This window comes from Ursus maritimus, unplaced genomic scaffold (genome assembly GCF_017311325.1).
Source record: "Ursus maritimus isolate PB19 unplaced genomic scaffold, ASM1731132v1 scaffold_14, whole genome shotgun sequence".
NCBI classification, from domain to species: Eukaryota; Metazoa; Chordata; class Mammalia; order Carnivora; family Ursidae; genus Ursus; species Ursus maritimus.
The window spans coordinates 67,663,466-67,684,685 of record NW_024423786.1 but is presented as its reverse complement, the minus strand read 5'-3'; the positions used below and the strand labels follow the sequence as shown (position 1 = coordinate 67,684,685).

The following is a 21,220-nucleotide window of genomic DNA, read 5'->3' as shown; positions in this document are numbered from 1 at the left end:
TTCTTTATGAACTCATCGTTCGTTTTGAATAGGGATTGACATTAAAAGGGATTAGTTAAACATTGCCTGCTTTGTCCAAATAAGCTTTATGAAGTTATCACATCTAATGTGTTTTGCTTTTGTCACAAAAGAATTAATGCACAGAGCTTTGGGAGACACTAACCATTGCTAAAAATAGCATGGGTGGTTGCCTGAAAAGTTCCCCGACTTGTACAGCCCATGCTCATTATTTGTGGAATCCATCTCTGGGGATTCACCTGCTTGCCAGAATTTATTTGTAACCCCAAAATCAACACTCACAGCACTTTTCATGTCATTCGCGGACGTGTGCAGAGAGAGTGGCGAACAATTTTAGTCTCCCAAAGTCCATTCCCGGCTTAGCTTGAACAGGATGACCCTTTGTGTTCTTGGTCCAGCTCTCATACTGCAAACAAGTATCTTTTTCATGGTTATTTAGGGCCATGTTTTTTTATATTTTTGTGCTTTTTGGGGGGGCGATTTCACTGTTTAGAGTGGCCCCCAAATGTAGTCCTGAAATGCTGTCTGGGGTCCCTACGGCAGGAAAGCTGGGATGTGCCTTAAGGAGAAAATATGTGTTAGATGAGCTTTGTTCAAGCACAAGTTTTGGTGCTGTTGGCCGTGAGTCCAATGTTAATGAAAACTTCCAGAGAAAGGAAAATGAAATTCAGTACTCTGGGAAATGCTGACGTAAAATCTGTGGGGCGTGACGAAGATGTGGAAAAGACGGAAAAGCAGATTGCGGATTCACGAGATGATGTCTGGTTTAAAAAAAAAAAGTAAAAGGTAGCAGACTGCATTGTTGTGAAACCCAAAACCAAAGAAGTTTATAGTCATGTTTCCCGGGGTCAGGAAAGTGTTAGACCTTTCCGAGCCAGTGCTGGCTGGCTCTCGAGGCTCCGCAGGCCTCACAGCATGAGCAAAGGTAAAAACTTGCAGGCGAGTCACTTTCTGTCGACTGGGAAGCTGGAGAAGAATTTTTAAAATACCTACCAAATATTATACAGTGAAAGGGTTATGTGGGTAAGCAGGTTTCCAGCACTGATGGGACGGCCTTTTTTTTTTTTTTTTTTTCACAAGGACATTGGCAAACAAACCTGTATAACCCAAGTAGTGTCTCCTTTAATAAAAATGTTGTGATCAGAGGCTTGCAGGAACCGAACCCTGTATTTCCCATAGGAGCAAAGTTCAGTATTCGCCAGTTTGGCGTGCCTGGCAACTTGATGTCACTGCCACACGTAATGAGAATTGAGTGGACATTCTACACCTCGATTGCCTGGCTAGCACCAGAGTTCCATCCTTCACTGGACGTGATACGCAGCAGAGTTAGAGAACGTCAGCCAGTGTCAGCATCATCTAGGCAGTTCTCAGTAATCACCCACCGCCATCGATAGTGTGTATTTCCAAACAGCACCATCCTTGAAGAGCATATAAAGTCAAAGAAGAGAAGTCCAGTTTTGCTTTGTTCCTGTGATGTATTGCTCATGAGAATGTGGCTGTGTTGTCTCCAAATCCTTAAAAGTCAAGCACAAACCCGCCAAGAAAGCCAGCTTATAATTAATGTCCAGAGCAGATGTCACACCACTTCCTATGGTTGTATCCTGACTTATCCAGGATTGAAAATAACATAGACTAGTTGTCTTTTGAGAAGCTTTTTAACTCCTGTCCGGGGTGTTAAGGTATTAGTAAGATGTCTTTTCGCTAGGAGGCCCAGGGACACACAAATCCAGCCTGAGACCAGTCACTCCTCCCTTAAGATCCTCGAGAGAAATGGACAGGAAAATACAAAGAAGTGAAGGAGTGTTTTGTTATTCTGCCGCATTGACCCCAACACAGATTCTCAGGCCCCACTGAATTAGAATGGCCAGAGTGGGACCTGACCCTGTGTCGTTTATTCTTTTTGAAGCTTCTCTGATAATTCTGATTCATATCCTTAATAGACACCTACTGCCCTGGAATGAGTCATGAAGAACCATTGAATAATTTTTTTAAAAAATTTTATTTATTTATTTGAGAGAGAGTGAGTGAGAGAGAGCAGGGGAGGGGAGAGGGTCAGAGGAAGAAGCAGACTCCCCTGTGAGCAGGGAGCCTGATGCGGGACTTGATCCCGGGACCCTGGGATCATGACCTGAGCTGAAGGCAGATGGTTAGCTGACTGAGCCACCCAGGCGCCCCCACTGAAGAATTTTAACTAGGTAATGGATGTGATCAGATTTAAATTGAAATGACTCTGGTAGCAACGTGGAAGAATCAAAGGCGGAGAGAGAAGGGGACAGAGGATGTTCTCAATTAAGGAGAAGGTTCAGGTCACCTTTGGAGCTGGTAAAATACCCCCCCCCCCCAGATCCTGTCTCCCCATGGGTGTTCCCTCTCTGTGGGTCACAGTCTGGGGCTTTGAACCATGTGTGCTTTTGAGAGGCTTCCCAGGTGATTCTGTTGTTTAACTACAGTTAAAAACCTCGACTCTAGCAACTGGTCTAAAAGTCCCCGTAGTAATAACCGGTCATATTCTCTGTTCTACAAAAGGTCTCTACCGCACAGCGATAAAGGACATTCAGGACCATAATGTGCGACCACCAGGGAGGCCAGGAGTGAGTGTAGTCAATATGAGTGGGGCCTGGCTGTACCATCTGCAAGTATAACCTAACTCAGCACCACTTATTCCCCAAACCATCCCACTTTCTGTGTTGGAGGACCCTCCAGTTTCTAGCTGGATGCCAAGGATGGAATTTATAGCAGACCGGACGGATTTTAAATCTGGTTCTGCTCCCTTTCTACCTCGCTTGCTTTCTCCCAAGAGTCTTGCGCCTTTTCCAACTCCTGTCTGACTTGTTTATTTCCAGGCAACGTGATGAAGCTGGAGGAACAGAAGTCAGACCTGGAAAGGCAGCTGAAGACTCTGACTAAGCAGATAAAGGTGAGACGTGGCTACCGCAGGGGACAGGGAGCCTTCTCCATCATTGTACTGAGAGTGTCCCCGCCTTCGGTTTGGAACCCTCTGAAAAATACCCCACTGACTCTTCTAGCCTGCTTTCTCAGTACCTTCCCGTGGGCCCTGGAACCACAGATTAGTGTTGGCAGGAAACAAAATCAAAGCAGCTTTTCAGCCTCAGGATAAACTCCGATAACACCAAGTGTCCTTCCCTCCCGTGCTGTTCCTTTTCCTGGTGGTGGGACGGCATTGAAGCGTGCTCGCGAAGGGCCACCTGGCCGGTCCTTCTCGCTGACTGACATGGGGGACCCGGGGGCCCCTGCCCACACGCCGCCCCGGCCAGCCTCTGACGCAGGTGTGGCTTCTGGCGTTTTCAGGAGGAGACGGAGGAATGGAGGCGGTTCCAGGCGGACCTGCAGACGGCGGTGGTGGTGGCCAACGACATCAAGTGTGAGGCCCAGCAGGAGCTGCGCACCGTGAGGAGGAGGTTGCTGGAGGAAGAGGAGAAGAACGCCAGGCTGCAGAAGGAGCTAGGGGACATGCAGAGCCAGGGCAGGTGGGTCACGACAGAGCCACACGTTTGTGAGTCTGGCGGGCACCCGCACCGTGCTTGGCTTCTCCTTTAATCACCACGCATGAGCCTTCGCCGTCTGGAGACGTGGCGCTTCTGTGTCTCTCTGTGCAGAACCTTTATTTCTTTCCTAAACTCACTCGTCCGCTGCTGCCACCGCCACACGGCCAGAAGGGTCCATCCAGGGCCGGGTCACTGCCGTTCTCTGGCCCAAGGCAGTGAGAAAACTTTTCACGTACATTGTGCGCGAAAGTTCTAGCCAAGGGTCCTCCCGCATTTAAGGAAGAGAAGTGCGTCTAGGATAGCTCCTTAAATCATGGTGTTTATTAGTGCAGGAAACCACGCATTTCCACGGGCCACAGCAACACCTCACGTGGGTCCCTCTCATGCCCTGGGCAAGGCTGGACTCACTCCCAGGGGATTTGCCACCAGTGAAGGGGCCCATTCCTCCCGGCCCAGGGACATGCTTCTCCCTCGGCCATGCCTGTGGGCTGCCTCCAAAAGCCCTTGAAATAACCCCCTTTATTAAAAAGGATGAGTGTGGAGAACATACGTCTAGCTAACACGTGACTTTCCTTTTGAGTTCCGAGGGAGGGAAATCACACCGTGTGTTGTCCCAGAAAGTTCTTCCTAACAGCAAAGTTTCAGAGGCAGGTATTCCTAAAGTGAGCTCAGACTTCATTATTATTTGAAATTTTAGGGGTTCACAGACGAGATGACAAACAGTACTTTAGGCCTAAATGAATGCAGTGTTCCCTTTCCCCAGTCAGGAGTAACTGTCCCTAACTTTGAGATTCTTGGATATTAGGAAATTATTTGGAATTTTCAGGTGTCTTTCAAATATGAAACATAGTATTTTAAGTCAGATTTACTAGGTTCTGAATGCTGATTTGTGCAGTTGGCCCTTTCTCCATGTTTTCCAAGATCAAGAGAGTTATTCATTGGCCAGATTCTGAGCCTCTGGGTCTGATGTATTATTGTGAGTTTCATGACACTAGAAAAAGTAAATTTCTTCTCAGGATTCTGTTTTGATTCTCTTACCAAACTTGTTTCAGTCAGTCCGTCCTTCCTTTGTTTATGAGTTTCATATAAAACAGGCTGTAGGGGAGCCTGGGTGGCTCAGTCAGGTTAGGCGTCCGACTCCTGATCTCAGCTCAGGTCTTGATCTCAGGGTCGTGAGTTCAAGCCCCACGTTGAGCTCCACACTGGGCACAGAGCCTGCTTAAAAACAGACTGTAGGGAAGGATTCAGATAAGATGTGTGTAGCTAGTTCCATGAGTCACCCTTGAAAATCAAGATCATTATTTTATAGTCACACCTGTACCCTCTGGCCGCCAAAGCATGTGAATTTTAAGTTAAGGAGGGAGGAGAATCGAAAAGACTAGAGAATGTCCCCTGTTGAAATGAACATGAGGTCCCCTCATTTGCTTTTTGCTTCTGTTTAATTTGTCCACTTGTCTTGCTTTTATGATGTGTGTTTTTGGAAGAGGAACCAGACTGTAACTTGCATCACTTCATACGTATGTTATTGTAAAGATAAACGGTACAGGACGAGTCCCAAGTTCATGTAGTTATCGTACGAGCTTCTGCATTTCTTACCTAGACTCTAAGACACAGGCCAGATTTTACAACTTGAACTCTGATACCATAGAAAGTCTCTGCACAAATCCCAACGATTTAGGGTCCATATATAATATTCTACATCTTTAAACATAGGGTCACTTCATTTTTTTTTTAATAAACACGGTACATTTCTCTTCTAATTTTCTAGTGATTTGCAAACCGACCACCCAAATCCAGCAGTTTAATCCCTTATCACAAAACATTTCAACAGTGTAGGGCTGACACCAGCCCAGAACACGGCATATTACTGAAACCCCATCAGTGTGTTTTTGGCGTGTCGTTGAGTTGGGCAGGGTTTCAGACGGCAGCCAGACCCGGGTTCCTCCCTGACTCTGCAGACTGCCCCTTCTAAAGAGTTGACTCTGAAAGTCACTTGCCGCTGGCTCAGCCACATCCTGAACCATCCCCTGAGCAAGACTTGAAACCAACCCACACGCTTAAAGGTCCTGAAGTGACATAGTGTTTCCATCCTGGCTGAATGGGTTCTCGACTGAAACTCGATTTGACTTTGACAGTCATTTCGAAATATGAGAACTCAAAAGGCATTCTTGGTTCAGCCACAGCCAACGAACTTGCAGAAAATTCTCTGATGAGGTCCTCCAAGTACAACCAAGAGAAGGTAAGAACATTTGAAAAGAACCTCAATCCTAACACAGGATTTACCGATTCTCATTCTTACTTCGCATATCCAGGCATTTGAGGGGATACAGTCAGGCTGGTAGGTGGGCAGATGAAGCGCCTCTGTGTGAGTACAAGTTAGCCTTCATTACCAAGAACTCAGCAGGTGAAACCAAGTGGAACATTATTTAACCTAGGATTTTAGAAAATTCTAAAAACTAGTGCGCTAGCAATCTTCGGTCCTATTACGTTTTCAAAAGGATTTTTGTTTTGGAGTCAGAATAACAGATGTGAAGAGTAGATGGAGAAACGAGGCTCAAGTCTTGGCTTTGCCACCAACTGGCAAGGTTTCTATCCCAGACCTAGCTGTTCCCTCCCCCAAACGAGGCGATGAGAGTGGGTTGCGACTGAAGGGCCCTGGAAGGTCCACTGTTCTCTGAGACCAGTTGGTCAGCTGGCCTTTCTCTGATGGGGGAGTCAGGAACTCACATGCCAACCGCACCATCTGTCCAATGCAGTCCTTGGAACCTCCTGGAAACAGTGGCATCTCCACATTTTAGCTGGGCTGTGGACCTCCTCTTTCTGTTCCGGAAATCTGAACCAGCCAATGTAGTTTTTACGGACCTGGAAGTGATCTGTTTTGCTGATACATTAAAGGATGAAAGGATAACAAATAACTTTTTCAACTCCGGCTTCTTCCGCTTTTGAGCCATTAAGAGCACACCATTACAGTTCAAACTTCCATCAAAATTAAAACATCCAGCCTTTTTCCTGAAAAGCTGAGACCTGGGGCCTGGCCTCCAGATTCAGAGGACACACACACAGCTCCCCTCCATGCCTTGATGGGCCACACGGAGGACATTGTTGACCTGCAGAGCATGACACAGGCTTCTCGAACAGTAACAGGGGAAGACCTAGAGACGTTTTTCCTCTTACTCTGAAACACTAAAGACCATTATTTTTAGGGTGACTCGATTTTACTCCTATGACACCAATAAACATCCATGGAAAACATCTTTTTAAAAATGGTTAAAAACACTAAACATTGGTGCCTCATTAGCGGTAGGAACTTCTAAGCAGAAGGTCTGAGATTCAGAACATGTCTAGCTTCTCCCACTGGCTCTTGCGTCGTCACCTCTGAAGCGAGCAGCATGGTGGCCCATCACTGCCAGACTCTTCTGGAATCGGCTCTAACTCTGTGTGCACAATGTATCCTTCCCTAATGTCAGTCGCCTGCCTGTGCCACTCTGTGTCCTTACAGCTGTCGTGTGTCACAGCCGCGGGCCCCGGGGGTTCTGGAGCTGTCACTGAAAGGCCGAGTGTGGGAGCTGGCGGTGTAGACGCTCGGGGTCACTGAGATACCTTTTCCAGCTCTCTTGTTGCAGATACTTTGATACAGCCTCCCCAGACCTGCCAGAGGGGACCGGTTCTCGTGGGGGTTCCTAATCTGAGCCTCAGGGGCCCCTGACACTTTGGCCCTTGATGTGGAAGCTGGCCCTCTGGGCTCCCAGCACAACCCTTCCACGCCTTCTGCTTCCATAGCTGGAATCTGCGTTGGCGGCGTTGGACATATAGCCTGGAATCGCGACGAACTGTGTCTGCTGCCCTGCCTCCCAGCCCCCGTCTTCACAGAGTGGCTTTGGAAAGTGTGGACATGAGCTTCCCCTAGGCCTTTTAGGACTGATAGGCCTCAATACTGAAAGAAATCCTTTTTTCTGGGTGGTTGATTTTTTTTCCCCCCAGCCTTGACTGTAGGACAGTAGAGGGGAAGCTTGAGCCACTCTGTAAATGACAGAGGAGCCTGATTTTAGGTGTCCTGGCCGTCTCTACTCTCCCAACAGTTGCTGTTGGAGAAGGTCTAGTGAAAGGACCCCAGTAGTGATGTCTTGAGTCTGTGCAAAGACCTTTGGCTTCCAAAAAGATGAGAGGAGTAGGAATTCAAACCTGTTGGCCCCATTCTAGATATAGCTCTTCCCTGTGGGGCAGTGGCAGCTGTTAAGTCTTCTGTCTGTAGCCTGAGATCATGTTGCCTCGAGTAACTCCTTTACCAGCCTTTCCCCCCCTCCATTTCTGTTTTCACAGCTCCATGGTCTCTGTCAGCTAGCAGAGCATTTGCTGGAAGAAAGACAGCCCAGCCCTTGCCATGATGGGAAACTACAGCCATTTCTATATGAAAGGGGGAATAATGTGGGGGAGAAATTACCTCTTTACCAAGAGCCAGATTGTCTCCTTATAACAGCCTCTGTTTCACACAGTCGTGGCGATCAAGTCTCTCTACCTTTTTTCTACATTTTGGAAGCAACTCATTGCACGATCAAAGATGGTCCTTCCCCCCCCCCTTTTTTTTCCCTTCCTTCTTTTTCTCAGAAGATTCAGCAATCTTTTATGGAGCGTAAGATGAAGTTGTTCCGAAAAAGACAAATTACAAGCATGTTGTGAAACTCACTTTTTTATACGTAACTTGCGTGTGCAGAGGGAGCGCTGCTGAACGCAACCTGTGCCTCTGTCTTACTTTTTGGAGTTTATATCTGTGCTTTCTCTTGAACATGGTTATCTGACAGTCTTGGAATTAACACTACTTAGGGCAAAATAGGAAGCCGTCTGTGTCACGTCTCATTCCGAAGAAGCTAGGAAGTTCTTCCTTTATATCAAGTCTCCAACGAGCCCTTTCAAGCTGGGGTCTGACTTCCTTACCTCATTCGAAACAAGCCACCACTCAGTTGGGGTTTGATTTCCAGAATCTTCCGTGGGGCTCAACACAAGTGCCGTTTGGCTGATCCAAAAGGATGTCGTTGAACGGGTCAGCTTACATGGTGGCAATGCCCTTTGGAATCTGACGGAAAAATTAAGGAACGACTACAATTAAAGGCCTCAGGAATAAAACTTACCCTGGAAACTGAAAGACTTTCAATCCAGAAGTGGATGATTCAGAGTGATCCAGAATTCAGAGTGGGATGTTAAACTTCGGAAGTACAGAGTTTGTGAAGATCTGCACATGATTCAGCTTGGCCCTCTCTTGAGGACCCTCTGTGCCGTCCAGACGGTGGCAGGTCTTAGCTACGTGTCCCCAGGATGAGACAGGAGCTCCCATCCGGTAGGAGGACGTGAGGAGCAGGAAGGCTTTTTAACTCAGGAGGACAGTTTGGCGCGTCCAACTGGAGAGCCCAGAATCCCTAGAAAAATCTCGCTTGGTGGTAGAAGAGAGGTCGATGTGTCCTCCATGAAAATAGCTTGGACCCTTGCTGGCATTGTCCCCTTGATCTACTGGGAGAGCTTTACCTCAGACAGAGATTTTCTTGGAACGATACCGCATTCACTTGCCAGGGGTTTTCAAATATAAACAAAAGGAAAATCACCTCAACTTCAGATGCACAGCTGTATTTGCAGCCCGTATTTCGATCTGTCTTTATTCTGGGTACCATTGAATATTTTTATACGTAAGCATTCATGAAGTGCTAAATAAATATGTTATCATTCGGAAGAGTCTCTTGCCTGGTTTATGATCACTGGCCACATGTTTGCAGGACCTTCATGTCCATCTGTCCTCGGCTTTCTAGTGCAGGTGGTTTCAGGACTCAAAGCCATGTCCGATAACTAGAATTTGAGCCAGAAGCAAGCCGGACTTTCAATACAAGTTGTAGGCAGGACGCTGTGATTTTAAATATGAATGTAATTTCTAAAATGATTTCATTATTGGAACAAGAGGGCAAGGAGCAAAAATAACTAATTTTGCATAAATTGTTGAAGCAAAATGCCGGTGTTTCCCAAACAATCTAGTACATGGCATTTGAAGTCCAGGCTTATCTTGTTGAACTGTAAAAACAAGTAGATCACTTGGTGATTTGATATATTGGATTTCTTCTTAATCATGAATATTTAGGTACCCTGGTAACAAAATGGAGTTGTATAGTGAAAAATAGTCATCTTTTCCCGCTCCAGTACCACCCTATAAGGTAATCAGTGTTCACAGTGTATCTGTTTTTCTTTACCTCTGCCTCTACTCGTATAAGTACATAGGGGTTCGTTTTTATATTTTTTATAAAATATATAACATACATTAACAGTGTATCATGGACATCCTTCCAGGTCGATTTTTCTTTTTTCTTTTTTTATTATTTTATTTTATTTTATTTTAAGTAAGTGCCATGCCCAGAATGGAGCCCAATGCAGGGCCTGAACTCACGACCCTGAGCCCAAGACCTGAGCCAAGATCAAGAGTAGGATGCTTAACTGACTGAGCCCCCTTGCGCCCCAAATTTAACTCATTTTAATAGCTGCATGGTGTCCCAGAGGATGGATGTGCCCCTAGAATATTCAAACACTGTCATATTGGTGAACATCAAGGTTATATTTTCTAGTCTTTTCTTTCCCAACAATGGCATAATAGCAATCCTTATCCACATGATAGATCTGTTTTTATTTTCATAGGATGGGTTCCTAAAAGTATGATTGCTACATTGGAGGATATGCAGTTTTGATTTTAATAGATTTGCCAGATTACTTGCCTAAGGGTTATGACATTTTATTCCTTTTTTTTTTTTAAGATTTTATTTATTTATTTGACAGAGAGAGAGAGAGCCAGCGAGAGAGGGAACACAGGCAGGGGAGTGGGAGAGAAAGAAGCAGGCTCATAGAGGAGGAGCCTGATGTGGGGCTCGATCCCAGAATGCCGGGATCACGCCCTGAGCCGAAGATAGACGCTTAACGACTGCGCCACTAGGCGCCCCTTATGACATTTTATTCTTTTTTTTTTTTTTAAGATTTTTATTTATTTATTTATTTATTTATTTATTTGACAGAGAGAGACAGCCAGCGAGAGAGGGAACACAAGCAGGGGGAGTGGGAGAGGAAGAAGCAGGCTCATAGCGGAGGAGCCTGATGTGGGGCTCGATCCCATCACGCCGGGATCACGCCCTGAGCCGAAGGCAGACGCTTAACCGCTGTGCCACCCAGGCGCCCCTATGACATTTTATTCTTGACGAACGTGCCTGTCTATACACAGCCTGAGCAGATGCAGATAATATAATCTTAATTTTTGCCGATAGGGTAAGCAAAAAATGCTACCTCATTGGTACTTTATATTTGCGTTTTCCCGGGGAAATTTTTATGTGTTAACCATTTGCTTTTCCTCTGTTGAGAATTGCTTGTTTAGCACTTTTGTTTATTTTTTTTGCAGACTGATTGTTTTTCTCTTATCCGTTTATCGGTCAGCATCTTAGTAGGGGTGTGTGTTTATCCCAGGATATTATGGGCCTTTTGGCTTTGCCATCGTTATCACGGAAAATTTTATATTGTTGCGCAGTATAATGTTAGTATTTTCCTTTACTGTGTCTGGGTTCTCTGTGTTTGTTCAAGATTTCCGCTACCCTCATCTTACAGAAATAGGTTATCACATTTTCTTTATCTGTTTCTCTCTCTCTCAGGTACTTGACTTGCCTTCCTTTGTTTAGTCTGCTGTGAGGTAAGGGTCTTCTCCCAGTTGGACAGCCGGTCATGCCAGCACCGTTTATCGAAACCGTCCTCTGCCCACCAAGTTGAAATCCCACCTCTGCGTTATTTATTTCATCTATATTCAGAGAGACTTCCCCTGTATGCCCTCATTTCTTTTTCTCTTGAGCTGGTTCTGCTTTAAAATATTTTAATGGGATTATTAGGTTGCTGATATCACTTTTTAGACTCAGCCTTTCGTCGTAAACCGTCGTCTTTCATATATTTTCCTCTTTTCTTGAATTTTATTGTCTTCTCCAGGCAGATGCTATCAAGTGTATAATTCTGTTTCCTGTCATAAATGTATAAATGTCGACTGTCTCTTGAGTGCAGTTACTCTCTTCGTTTTATGTTATGGGATATATTCGTAGGTCAGGGCAGGTCTTGGGGCAGAGCAGATAATTGTCCATCATTATTCTTGCTTAAACGGGTGAGTGTGTCAGGACCTGACACTTGCCCAGTGTCTGCTTAGATCCGTACCCACTTTGGCTGTGACTGCTGTTAAAATCCCAAACCAGAAAGGAGGCTCTTTAAGGTGAATTTATGTTACATATCGGAGATATGGAAGCTCAGATAGATACAGAGAAAGAATAGGTTCCTAGTGGATGAAATCCATCTGTGTCCATTTCCTTTCTTGGCGAAACTGGAATGTGGGAGCCAGCATTCTGGGCCTAGTTTTGCTTGGTCATTGTCCATTTTAGGGATGTACTGTGGATCTTCCTAATCTGCCCCCCCTTTTTTAAATTTAAAACTTAAACTTTATTTTTGTATAATAATTTTTTATTATGTTACGTTAGTCACCATACTTAGTTTTTGATGTAATGTTCCATGACTCATTGTTTGCGTATAACACCCAGTGCTCCATGCAATACGTGCCCTCCTTAATACCCATCACCGGCCTATCCCAATCCCCCACCCCTCTCCCCTCTGAAGCCCTCAGTTTGTTTCCCAGAGTCCACAGTCTCTCATGGTTCATTCCCCCTTCTCTTTACCCCCCCCTTCATTATTCCCTTCCTTCTCCTACCGATCTTCCTATTTCTTATGTTCCATAAACAAGTGAAACCATATGATAATTGTCCTTCTCTGCTTGACTTATTTCCCTTAACATTATCTCCTCCGGTCCCATCCATGTTGCTGCAAATGTTGGGTAATCGTTCTTTCTGATGGCTGAGTAATATTCCATTGTATATATGGACCACATCTTCTTAATCCAGTCATCCATTGAAGGGCATCTTGGCTCCTTCCACAATTTAGCTATTGTGGACAATGCTGCTATGAACATCGGGGTGCATACGGCCCTTCTCTTCACTACGTCTGTATCTTTGGGGTAAATACCCAGTAGTGCAATGGCTGGATCATAGGTAGCTCAATTTCTAACTTTTTAAGGGACCTCCACACTAATCTGCCCCTTTTTGCCACTGTCCTTTTACCTGGGATAAACCATCTCTGGCCTCCTCAGACAGTCCTATCTTACTTAGCCCCGAGTTCTTCTGGGACGAACACACTGTGTGCTCAGGGCTTCTCCCAGCTCTGGCCCTCTAAAGAGGGGACCTCCCTGGGGTTCCCCCACATCTTCATTTCTTTGAAATTCCTCAAAGTCTGAGCCACATAGATGATCTCTTTCTGTAGCTTCCAGTTCTGATGCAGGATTTTAACAACACTTACTGCTGGGATTTGGAGACGAAGATGCTTGTGTTCCAACTGCCGTCTTACCCTTTTTGTTTTTGTGTCTTATATATGCTTCTATTGAAATTCAAAAATGAAGTTCAGAAAAACACAGATACCTGAGAGGCAGAATACTTAACTAATTTCTGTCTCACTCTAGAGCTACAGAATTCTCTCAGACTCGTTTCGTGCATAACAGTAAGAAATATTTTGAGAAAACTGGATTCCAGGTAAGGGCATAGCATGAGCAAAGGCACAGAGACAGGACCTACAAGGAACAGAACTTCAGGTAGCTAGGCTTTTAGTCCGAAAACGAGCTGTGTGGAGGGGAGTCCTAGGTGGGAAGTCTGTCCAGCACCGGGAAGGGCCAGGAGCTGGGCTTTATTCAGTTTTTCAGGAAAAAGGCATTGCAAACAGGTGATCGACATGACTGATCTTCTCTGTGGATACGGATGCGCCATTCGGGAAGGCAGCAGTGGTGTAATGTGACATTTCCCAAAGGTACTTAACTTTTGAATACTTCGAGTATGTACAAGAGCTCACATAATCTTGGATCGGAATAGACGCCATGGCCATGTGTCCTGTATGATGATGTAATGCCGTGGAAACCCACAGCATTTGAAGGCCGTTCTGTAACCAAACAAGGACACCAGTGAATTAGATGTGATAACATTTTTAAAATAAAAGATAATTACAGACACACACGCATACATACGTTTAAATTATAACAAAAGATAGATAAGGTGGACCAACAGTGAGCCTATAACGTGGCCCTTGCCTGCAAGTGTCTGTCATTCTCAGGTATACGTTACTACTTCCTGAGAGCAGATTATTGGGTAAAAATAAGAGCAATGAAATAAATACTGATAGTATTTTTTAAAATCTATGTTAAATAATTTTTAAGAAGAAATACCATCTGTATTATTATTTTTTTATATATACCTGGTATGCCTCACAGGACACCTGTGCCTTATAGAAAATTTGAGAAAGTCACGGTCAAACAGAGCTGGAGTTACATCCCAGATTCACTGTTTACCATCCAGGTGACCTTGTCAAATGTTTCATCTAAAATAAGGGATAATAACTTACAGAGATGAATTTTTTTTTTTTTTTTGAAAATTAGATAATGTTTTAAAGACTCGTGGTACTTACTATGGGGTTATACACACATTTTTTGGTGTAAAACTTATCCATTATTTTCATAGTTTTACATGCCGGGATCAGGTGGAAACATGCCTTACTTGTGTTGTTTCCAACATGGCGCCTGAGCACATGGCGGCTGTCATCTGAGATGCCCCTGAAGAAAGAAGGTCTCCTTCAGTGCTATAGGGAAACCGAATGCACTAGGCTTATGGAAAGCTGGTGTGTCTGTATGCAGTTGTACCTTCAAAACCACGTGCGCTGTACTTCCGGGTGATTGGGGGATTTTCGAAGCTCACTTTGACTCTATGTATGTGTGATTTTTCTTTTACAGAGTGACCTTCGAGTCTAACGTCTGTCTTTGGGAGACGATAGCTAGCATAGAACTAATCCTTAACCAGTAGTGGTACCTTGAAGCTTTTCCTGTATTAAATGAGTTGGCTGCCGTACACCTGGCTATATGCTTAACGTTTCTTAATATCCTTTATTGAATACAGCGTCTTATTCTTCCTTGAAACAGAGAAAATGTAATACTTCATTTCTTGCCAGGATTGTCACTGGTCGATCCCAGACAATCCTAACACAGGCTGTAAAGGAATTTCAAATCTATTTATGATGAAAGTACTGTACTAATAAAACCAATAGCATTCTTCATAACTGCTTTCTATGGTTCTTCAATCCAGGCTTTGTTTTGTGAATCCCCTTACCCCCCCCACGCACACGCACACACACGCATACACAGACACACACGTGTGCATGTCCCTGTTTAAACATGGGGGGTGTTTAGTTCGGCAGCTTCTCTGATCTGCTGAAACAACTCGCAAAGTTTTCTCATACTCTTCCTGTTCTAGCCAAGCAGACTGATCAGTTGAAATATGGTCTTTGGGTACCTGAAGGCAGGACTGGGAATTGGCTCTTGTCACCTTGCTATGTTTTTCGGAGTCCAAAGGACTCCTATTTATCACTTGTTATATTGAATCACAGAGAAACTTAGGTAATCGAAGGAAACACTTGAGCGGATGTAGAATTGTTTTCATTAAATTATCAAGGAATGAGACGAAAACGAGTATTTGGACAAGATCTTCCTTTGAAGGGTGCCCTGAGTTTCTGCAAAGCCCTCGATAGCCGGTCCTTTAAATGGGCTGGTGAGAAGGTGGCCCACTTTGTTTCCATCCTTCCTTGGAATGGCTGTTTGGAAATTGGAGATTTTTTTTTTTCCTGCTTGCACCTAACCTGATTTCATTCTCTTTCTGCATCTTCCACACCTGATTTTATATTGCACAACACACCAGGGAAAATACAAAAAACCCCAACTCATTCAATTAAAAATATTTTTTTCAAACCTGGCACCCTACCAGTTTCTGAAATTCCTGATATTTTCTTTCAAAGAAGTCATCAGTGTCTTGTTTTTTTTTTTCCACTTCCAAGAAGGGCCTGTGGAGACAAAAGTGTGTTCTAAGCTCTGCTTCTCTTAAACATTTTCTGTTCTCGTTGATCACAGAGCAACAGAAGGAAGCTTCGAGAATTAAGGACAAGTAAATCCAACGCCCGAAGCTTATGAGAACTAATTCCAAAAAGATCAGTAAATAAATATTTTAAACTTCCACTGACCTTATTAAAATACGCTGCCAGAAATACTCTGTTTGAGCCATTCTCATAAATTAGTCGTCATCTCGCAAAACAGCTGGTGACCGTTTGCTATAAGAAAAAGAGCAGTGCCTCAGAAATCAGAAGACTGGGAGATCTTGCCTTGGCTCGTTCACAGGGAGATTAAATGACATGCTAACATGTCCCAGATGAGGCCATGCGTAAGAGGATTGAATCAGATGATCGGTCTTTAAAAGACTCTCTCATGAATCTGTGCTCGCAGTTAGAATCCATAGGAAGAGCTTACCGGCAATGTTTGCGTGAGAGTAGAAGGGTTTACTAAAGGACTGTGAATGGTTCCCTCCGCGAGGGCGAATGATGTCCGAGTCGGGATTCCGTTGCACATGGCAGATCACTGTTAAGTTGGCTTAAGCAGAAAGGCCTTAAACAGCTTGCGGGGTTGTTGGGAGGGCTGAAGAAGCAGACTCGAGGCTGAGTTTCCAGGAACAACTCCCAAAGTCACAGCACAGAACTGGGCTCTCGGGGGAAGCCTTAAAATCAGGATGTCAGCTGCCCAGTTGGAAGGGTATCGCCTTGGTTACCAACAGCAGAAGGTTACCAACAGGGTAACCTGTGCCCTGCCTCCCTGCCCTGACTCGGGTCCCGATCCAGGTCTTGTCCTCGTCTTCCTGATGGGTAGATTCTAAGTCACATCTGAGCTCCTAGATACTGGGGATCCCTGAGATGACATCTTCACAACGTCTGTGTGCCAAATGGGGGTTGGAATAGGCACTCTGAGAAGCCGATCTGTTGTGTCCACCATGGACAATATAGCTAAATATTTATGATAAATAACATTTGGGTTTGGGTTGTTTTTGTTTTTGTTTTTACAATATGCAGAGTAGAACTAGATCCTTTGTATTTAGAGCTGATGTCAAGTCACCCTGCCTCTAAAAATACTATTTCTGGCCATTCCCAAGAAAACATCTCTGATAAAAACTGAGAGCAAGACCTATATTATTTCCTGAAGAGGCAGAGCTGATACAGAAAACAGGATTTGAAATTTGGGATCCTCCTTCCAGATTTCTTTTCTCCACATTGGTTCTGTTTTCATCTGTGTCTCTTCCCCCGACCCCGGTGGGAACATCCTCCACCTTTTCAATTCGTTGTTGCTCTTTACCATGCAGACCTGTGAATGAAGAGTCAGGGCCGCCCGAGGTCGAGGCTCCCGGCCGGTGGCATGGCGTCTACGTGAACAGAACATCTCCAACACCTTCAGAATCTGCGACCACCGTTAAGTCCCTCATCAAGTCATTCGACTTGGGACGGCCAGGTATTTCATCATTTCGTCTCATGAGCAAAACTCACATTCCGACCGTGGCCCCGCATATCAAGCCTGTCTCTACTCTGCATTGGCCCCGAATGGATGCAACCACAGGGGCTCTGTCTAGATCATTCCACACGGAGTCACTGTATCCAAGAGACTTGCCACGTTCCTTTTCTGCCTCTGTGTCCATTAAACTCAGGTTACTACTGCTTCCTTCTTAGCGTCTCATGAGAATGAGCAGGGCCAACCAGAGGCTTCATGTCCTAGGAAACAAGGTGTTGAGTCTGTAGTTGGCTGTCTTGTTGGACCCCCGGCCTTCCTCCCCTCCCCTGTTAGACTTTTCTTTGCCTGGTCTTGTGTGTGACCACCTGTGCTGACCTGTCATTCCTGATCTCGATACATTCCCAGCTTGTTCTAGAAACATCTCTCTGGCTCACCGTTCACCTCTCTTCACTGTTAACTACATCTATGAGAAAAATGCATGTCTATACACACAATAATGTAGTAAATAAAAGAAACCGAATGTGCATCTGCCCAAAATAGCAATATATTTCTTCTCTCGGCCACCGCAGTTATGCCTGTCATATAGAGAGACTGGAGTCATAGCTACTGCTAGGATAGACCTGGTTGTCTTCACTAAAATCCTCCGCAGCTCTCAGTTAGATGAAGATGAGACCACAAATACTAAAAGATGCGAAAGCCCAGTGACTACATTCAGTCCAGATGGGAAATGAGCTAACCATAATGGTTTGTGCAAGAACTTTCCTGTTCCTTCTTGCTGAAGATGCCTCATCACGTGTGTTTTCTTGTACCCTGTGTGTCCCACCTCTACGACCAGCCCCCATTTAGTCGACTTCTCCCCTCTCCCCAGCTCGACACTAGTCCAGAGAACAAGAGAACAGAGTAAATGTAATCCCTTATAAGCATCATGGGGTACTCTTATAGTCACCAAAACAGTAACAAATCAGGAGCTACTCTTCGCTGTTTGGGACTGGAACAACATAGAAATGTTCCCATCTCTTTTCTTGGCAGGTGGAGCCGGACAGAATATTTCTGTCCATAAAGCCCCCAGAAGTCCCCTGAGTGGAATTCCAGTGAGGACTGCTCCCGCCGCCGCTGTCTCCCCAATGCAGGTATTTTGAGGGCCTTGGGTACGTGGGTGGTGGTCTGGGCCACGTGGAACCGCGATGCTGTCTAATGCCCAGGCAACAAAGGGGAAGCGAAAACCACTTGGTTTATTTTTTTGAGGCATGTTGAACATCATTTTTAATAAGCGCAGAATAATAATAATGAAACTTCAAGTAAAAAATTACAATTTTGCAGGGTGCCTGGGTGTCCCAGTCGGTTAAGCATCTGCCTTCAGCTCAGGTCGTGATCTCAGGGTCCTGGGATCGAGCCCCACATCGGACTCCCTGCTCAGTGGGGAGCCTGCTTCTCCCTCTCCTCCCTGCTCGTGCTCTTTTCTCGCTATCTCTGTCTCTCTCTTTCTCAAATAAATAAATAAAATCTTAAAAAAAGAGAGAATGGGTTAAAAAATCTCCCTTGCTCCCTAGCCCCAGAAATAACCACTGTTTATGGCTTGTTGTGTATCCTTCTAGATGTTTTTCTTTAGTATAAAAATATGTGTGTGTGTGTGTGTGTATGTAGGGAGGAAGAGAAAGTTTTATAATTTGGAATACACTGCACATTGTTCAGACACTGACTCATTTCACTTTGTCATTGGAATGTAATCCCTCAGGGCAGGGATTTTTTTTTTTTTTAAGAGAGACAGAGAGTGGGTGTATGTGTGCGCATATGAGCAGGGGGTAGGGGAGTCGATGGAGAGAGAGAGAGAGAATCTTAAGCAGGCTCCGCACCCAGCGCAGAGAGGGCAGGGATTTTTATCTGTTTTGCTTGCTGTTCTCTCTCTTGTCCGGAACAGTGGCTGGCACACAGTTATATCACAGTAGAAGCTCAGTAAATGTGCGTTGACTGAACGCAGGAATATATCAGAGACATCTCTAAATGTCAGTATTTGGAGAAATCACGCATCCTTCGTAAAGGCTGTGTGATGCGTGGTGATCTGTTAACCACTCCTCTGTTGACGGGTGTGTAGCTTGTTTTGGATTCACCTTATTGCAAAAACAATACAGTGAAATCCCTTCTATGGATTTCGCCCACTTAAAGGGCCCTCTCTGCAGGAGAGCGTATCACCATGAACTTGCAAATAACCGGAAATCACTCTAGCGCCTCCCGCAGAAAGGAACTGAATACAGGGAGAGCTCTGGTCTCCACTACGCTTCCAGGAAAGGTTCCTAGAACATCTCAAAGTTGACCCATGGAAGGGACTTCTATTTCTGCCAAGTCTTTCTCTAAGGGCTTGCCTAGAACTACCACTCTGTCAAAATTCAGCACCTGCTTTAGGCTCCCACCGCCACAGACGCGGTCCCTCCCAGCATAACAGGTCCCGTCCTCCCAGGGTCCGTCCAGGATTTCCTTCTTTTTAAGGCTGAATAATATTCCACTGTGTGTACAGACCCCATTTTGTTTATCCATTCTACTGTCCGTGGACGTGTAGGTCATTCCCACCCCTTGGCTGTCGTGAGTAGTGCCGCGAGGAACATGGGCGTGCAGAAATCTCTTTTAGAGTCTGTTTTGGTTGTTTTGGAGATATACCCAGAAGTGGGACTGCTGGATCGTACTGGAGCTCTATTTTTAATTTTTTGAGGAACCTCCCTACTGTTTTTCATAGTAGATGCACTATTTTCCATTCCCACCAACGGTGCACAAAAATTCCAATTTTTCCACATTTTTGCCAGCACTTGTTGTTTTCTCTCTCTCTCTCTTTTAAAAAATAATGACTCTCCTAACAGGTGTGAGGTGATATCTCATTATAGTTCTTGATTTGCACTTTCCTGATGATGAGTGAAGTTGAGCATCTTTCCGTGTACCTGTTGGCCATTAAAAATCAGTATTTTTACACACCCCCTTGAATGTACATGGAATTTTCCAGGAAGGTGCTCACAAAGCTGATGACTAATGATTACCCCCGAGGAGAAGAACCGGGTCATGGGAGCCAAAGGGAGGCTCTTCTCATTTTATGTCCTTTCTGTGCCTTTTGAGGGTTGTGCCCATTGCATTTGTTATCAGTTCAAATAAATAAGGTGTTCTGATGAGCTTGAGAATCATCGTATGGACGTGCACACACACACCTGTTCATGCTGTCGCTGGTGTCACAAGCTCACCTAAGCTGGTGTGCCCTTTGGTTTTCTAGAGGCATTCAACATACAGCAGCGTTCGGCCGGCCAGCAAAGGTGTGACGCAGCGTTTGGATCTTCCAGACCTTCCCCTCTCAGGTAATGCCTTAAACAGCAAATATTTTGGGATGGCTCAGTCGGTTGTGCGTCTGCCTTCAGCTCAGGTCATGATTCCAGGGTCCTGGGATCGAGTCCCGCATCGGGCCCTCTGCTCAGCGGGGAGCCTGCTTCTCCCTCTCCCTCTGCCTACTGTTCCCCCTGCTTGTGCTTTCTCTCTCTCTCTCTCTGACGAATAAAGTCTTTAAAATAAAAAAATCGCAAATACTTTTGACTCCTTATTTTGAGAGGTTAACTTTTCTTCTTTGCCTGAAACCGAGCCTAGAAAAATAGTCGATGGCATTTATTTCAAGCAATTTAAGACTCTAAGTGTTTGTGTTCGGGCCGTTAGATCCTGTTTCCTGCCGCTGTACTTCTCAGCGTGCATGTGTTTGGGAGAAATGTCTAACTTTGGGGAGGTTTTTTTGTTCGTTTTTTATGGAATCTCGAGAGAATATCTTACCGTCTTTAAAAGTAACTATTTTTAGGGAAAAATCTTATCTGATTCTGAAGGTCTCTTGCTTCCATAATTCCTAAAATATGCCTCTTTAGCGATATCTTTGCCTTTGAGTGTAGCCCTCTTCCTGTTGTTACTCCGGGTATTTTTAATATCCGGATCCCGACGACGACATGGGGGTTGGAATCCACAATCCTCTGCGTCACTTTATCACTCCTGCGCCTCGCGTGCTGGTGGCCAGTGTGAAGCGGCCGTAACGGAGGGGGGCACACAGGGGTGGGCCTGCAGCTTGGCCCCATTATTCCACCTCTCTGAGCTGTGGTTTCCTCATCTCTGAAATAGAAACAGTGCTGTCTCCCTCAGAGGATCGCTGCAGGGGCTGAGCGAACATGGCCGGCTGTGGGGTGAGCAGAAGGGCTGGCCTTCACCTTAGCTTCTGTTCCCTTTCCACTCAGTTCACCTG

At 45.1% G+C, this 21,220-nt stretch overlaps 1 protein-coding gene across 4 annotated transcripts in view; it reads left to right on the top strand.

Moving 5' to 3' along the window:
- The window catches only part of SPECC1 (sperm antigen with calponin homology and coiled-coil domains 1), a 262,628-nt gene that overhangs the window by 173,712 nt on the left and 67,696 nt on the right, over window positions 1-21,220 (top strand). For 3 of the 4 annotated variants that reach the window (XM_040630107.1, XM_040630108.1, XM_040630110.1), the window contains exons 8-12: window positions 2,862-2,935; window positions 3,328-3,506; window positions 16,829-16,974; window positions 18,001-18,101; window positions 20,222-20,303. In XM_040630107.1, coding sequence (XP_040486041.1) covers window positions 2,862-2,935; window positions 3,328-3,506; window positions 16,829-16,974; window positions 18,001-18,101; window positions 20,222-20,303 — 582 coding nt within the window. Of the gene's footprint in view, window positions 1-2,861; window positions 2,936-3,327; window positions 3,507-7,844; window positions 9,240-16,828; window positions 16,975-18,000; window positions 18,102-20,221; window positions 20,304-21,220 lie in introns of those variants that run through there. The other variant, XM_040630111.1, reaches the window with a different exon arrangement.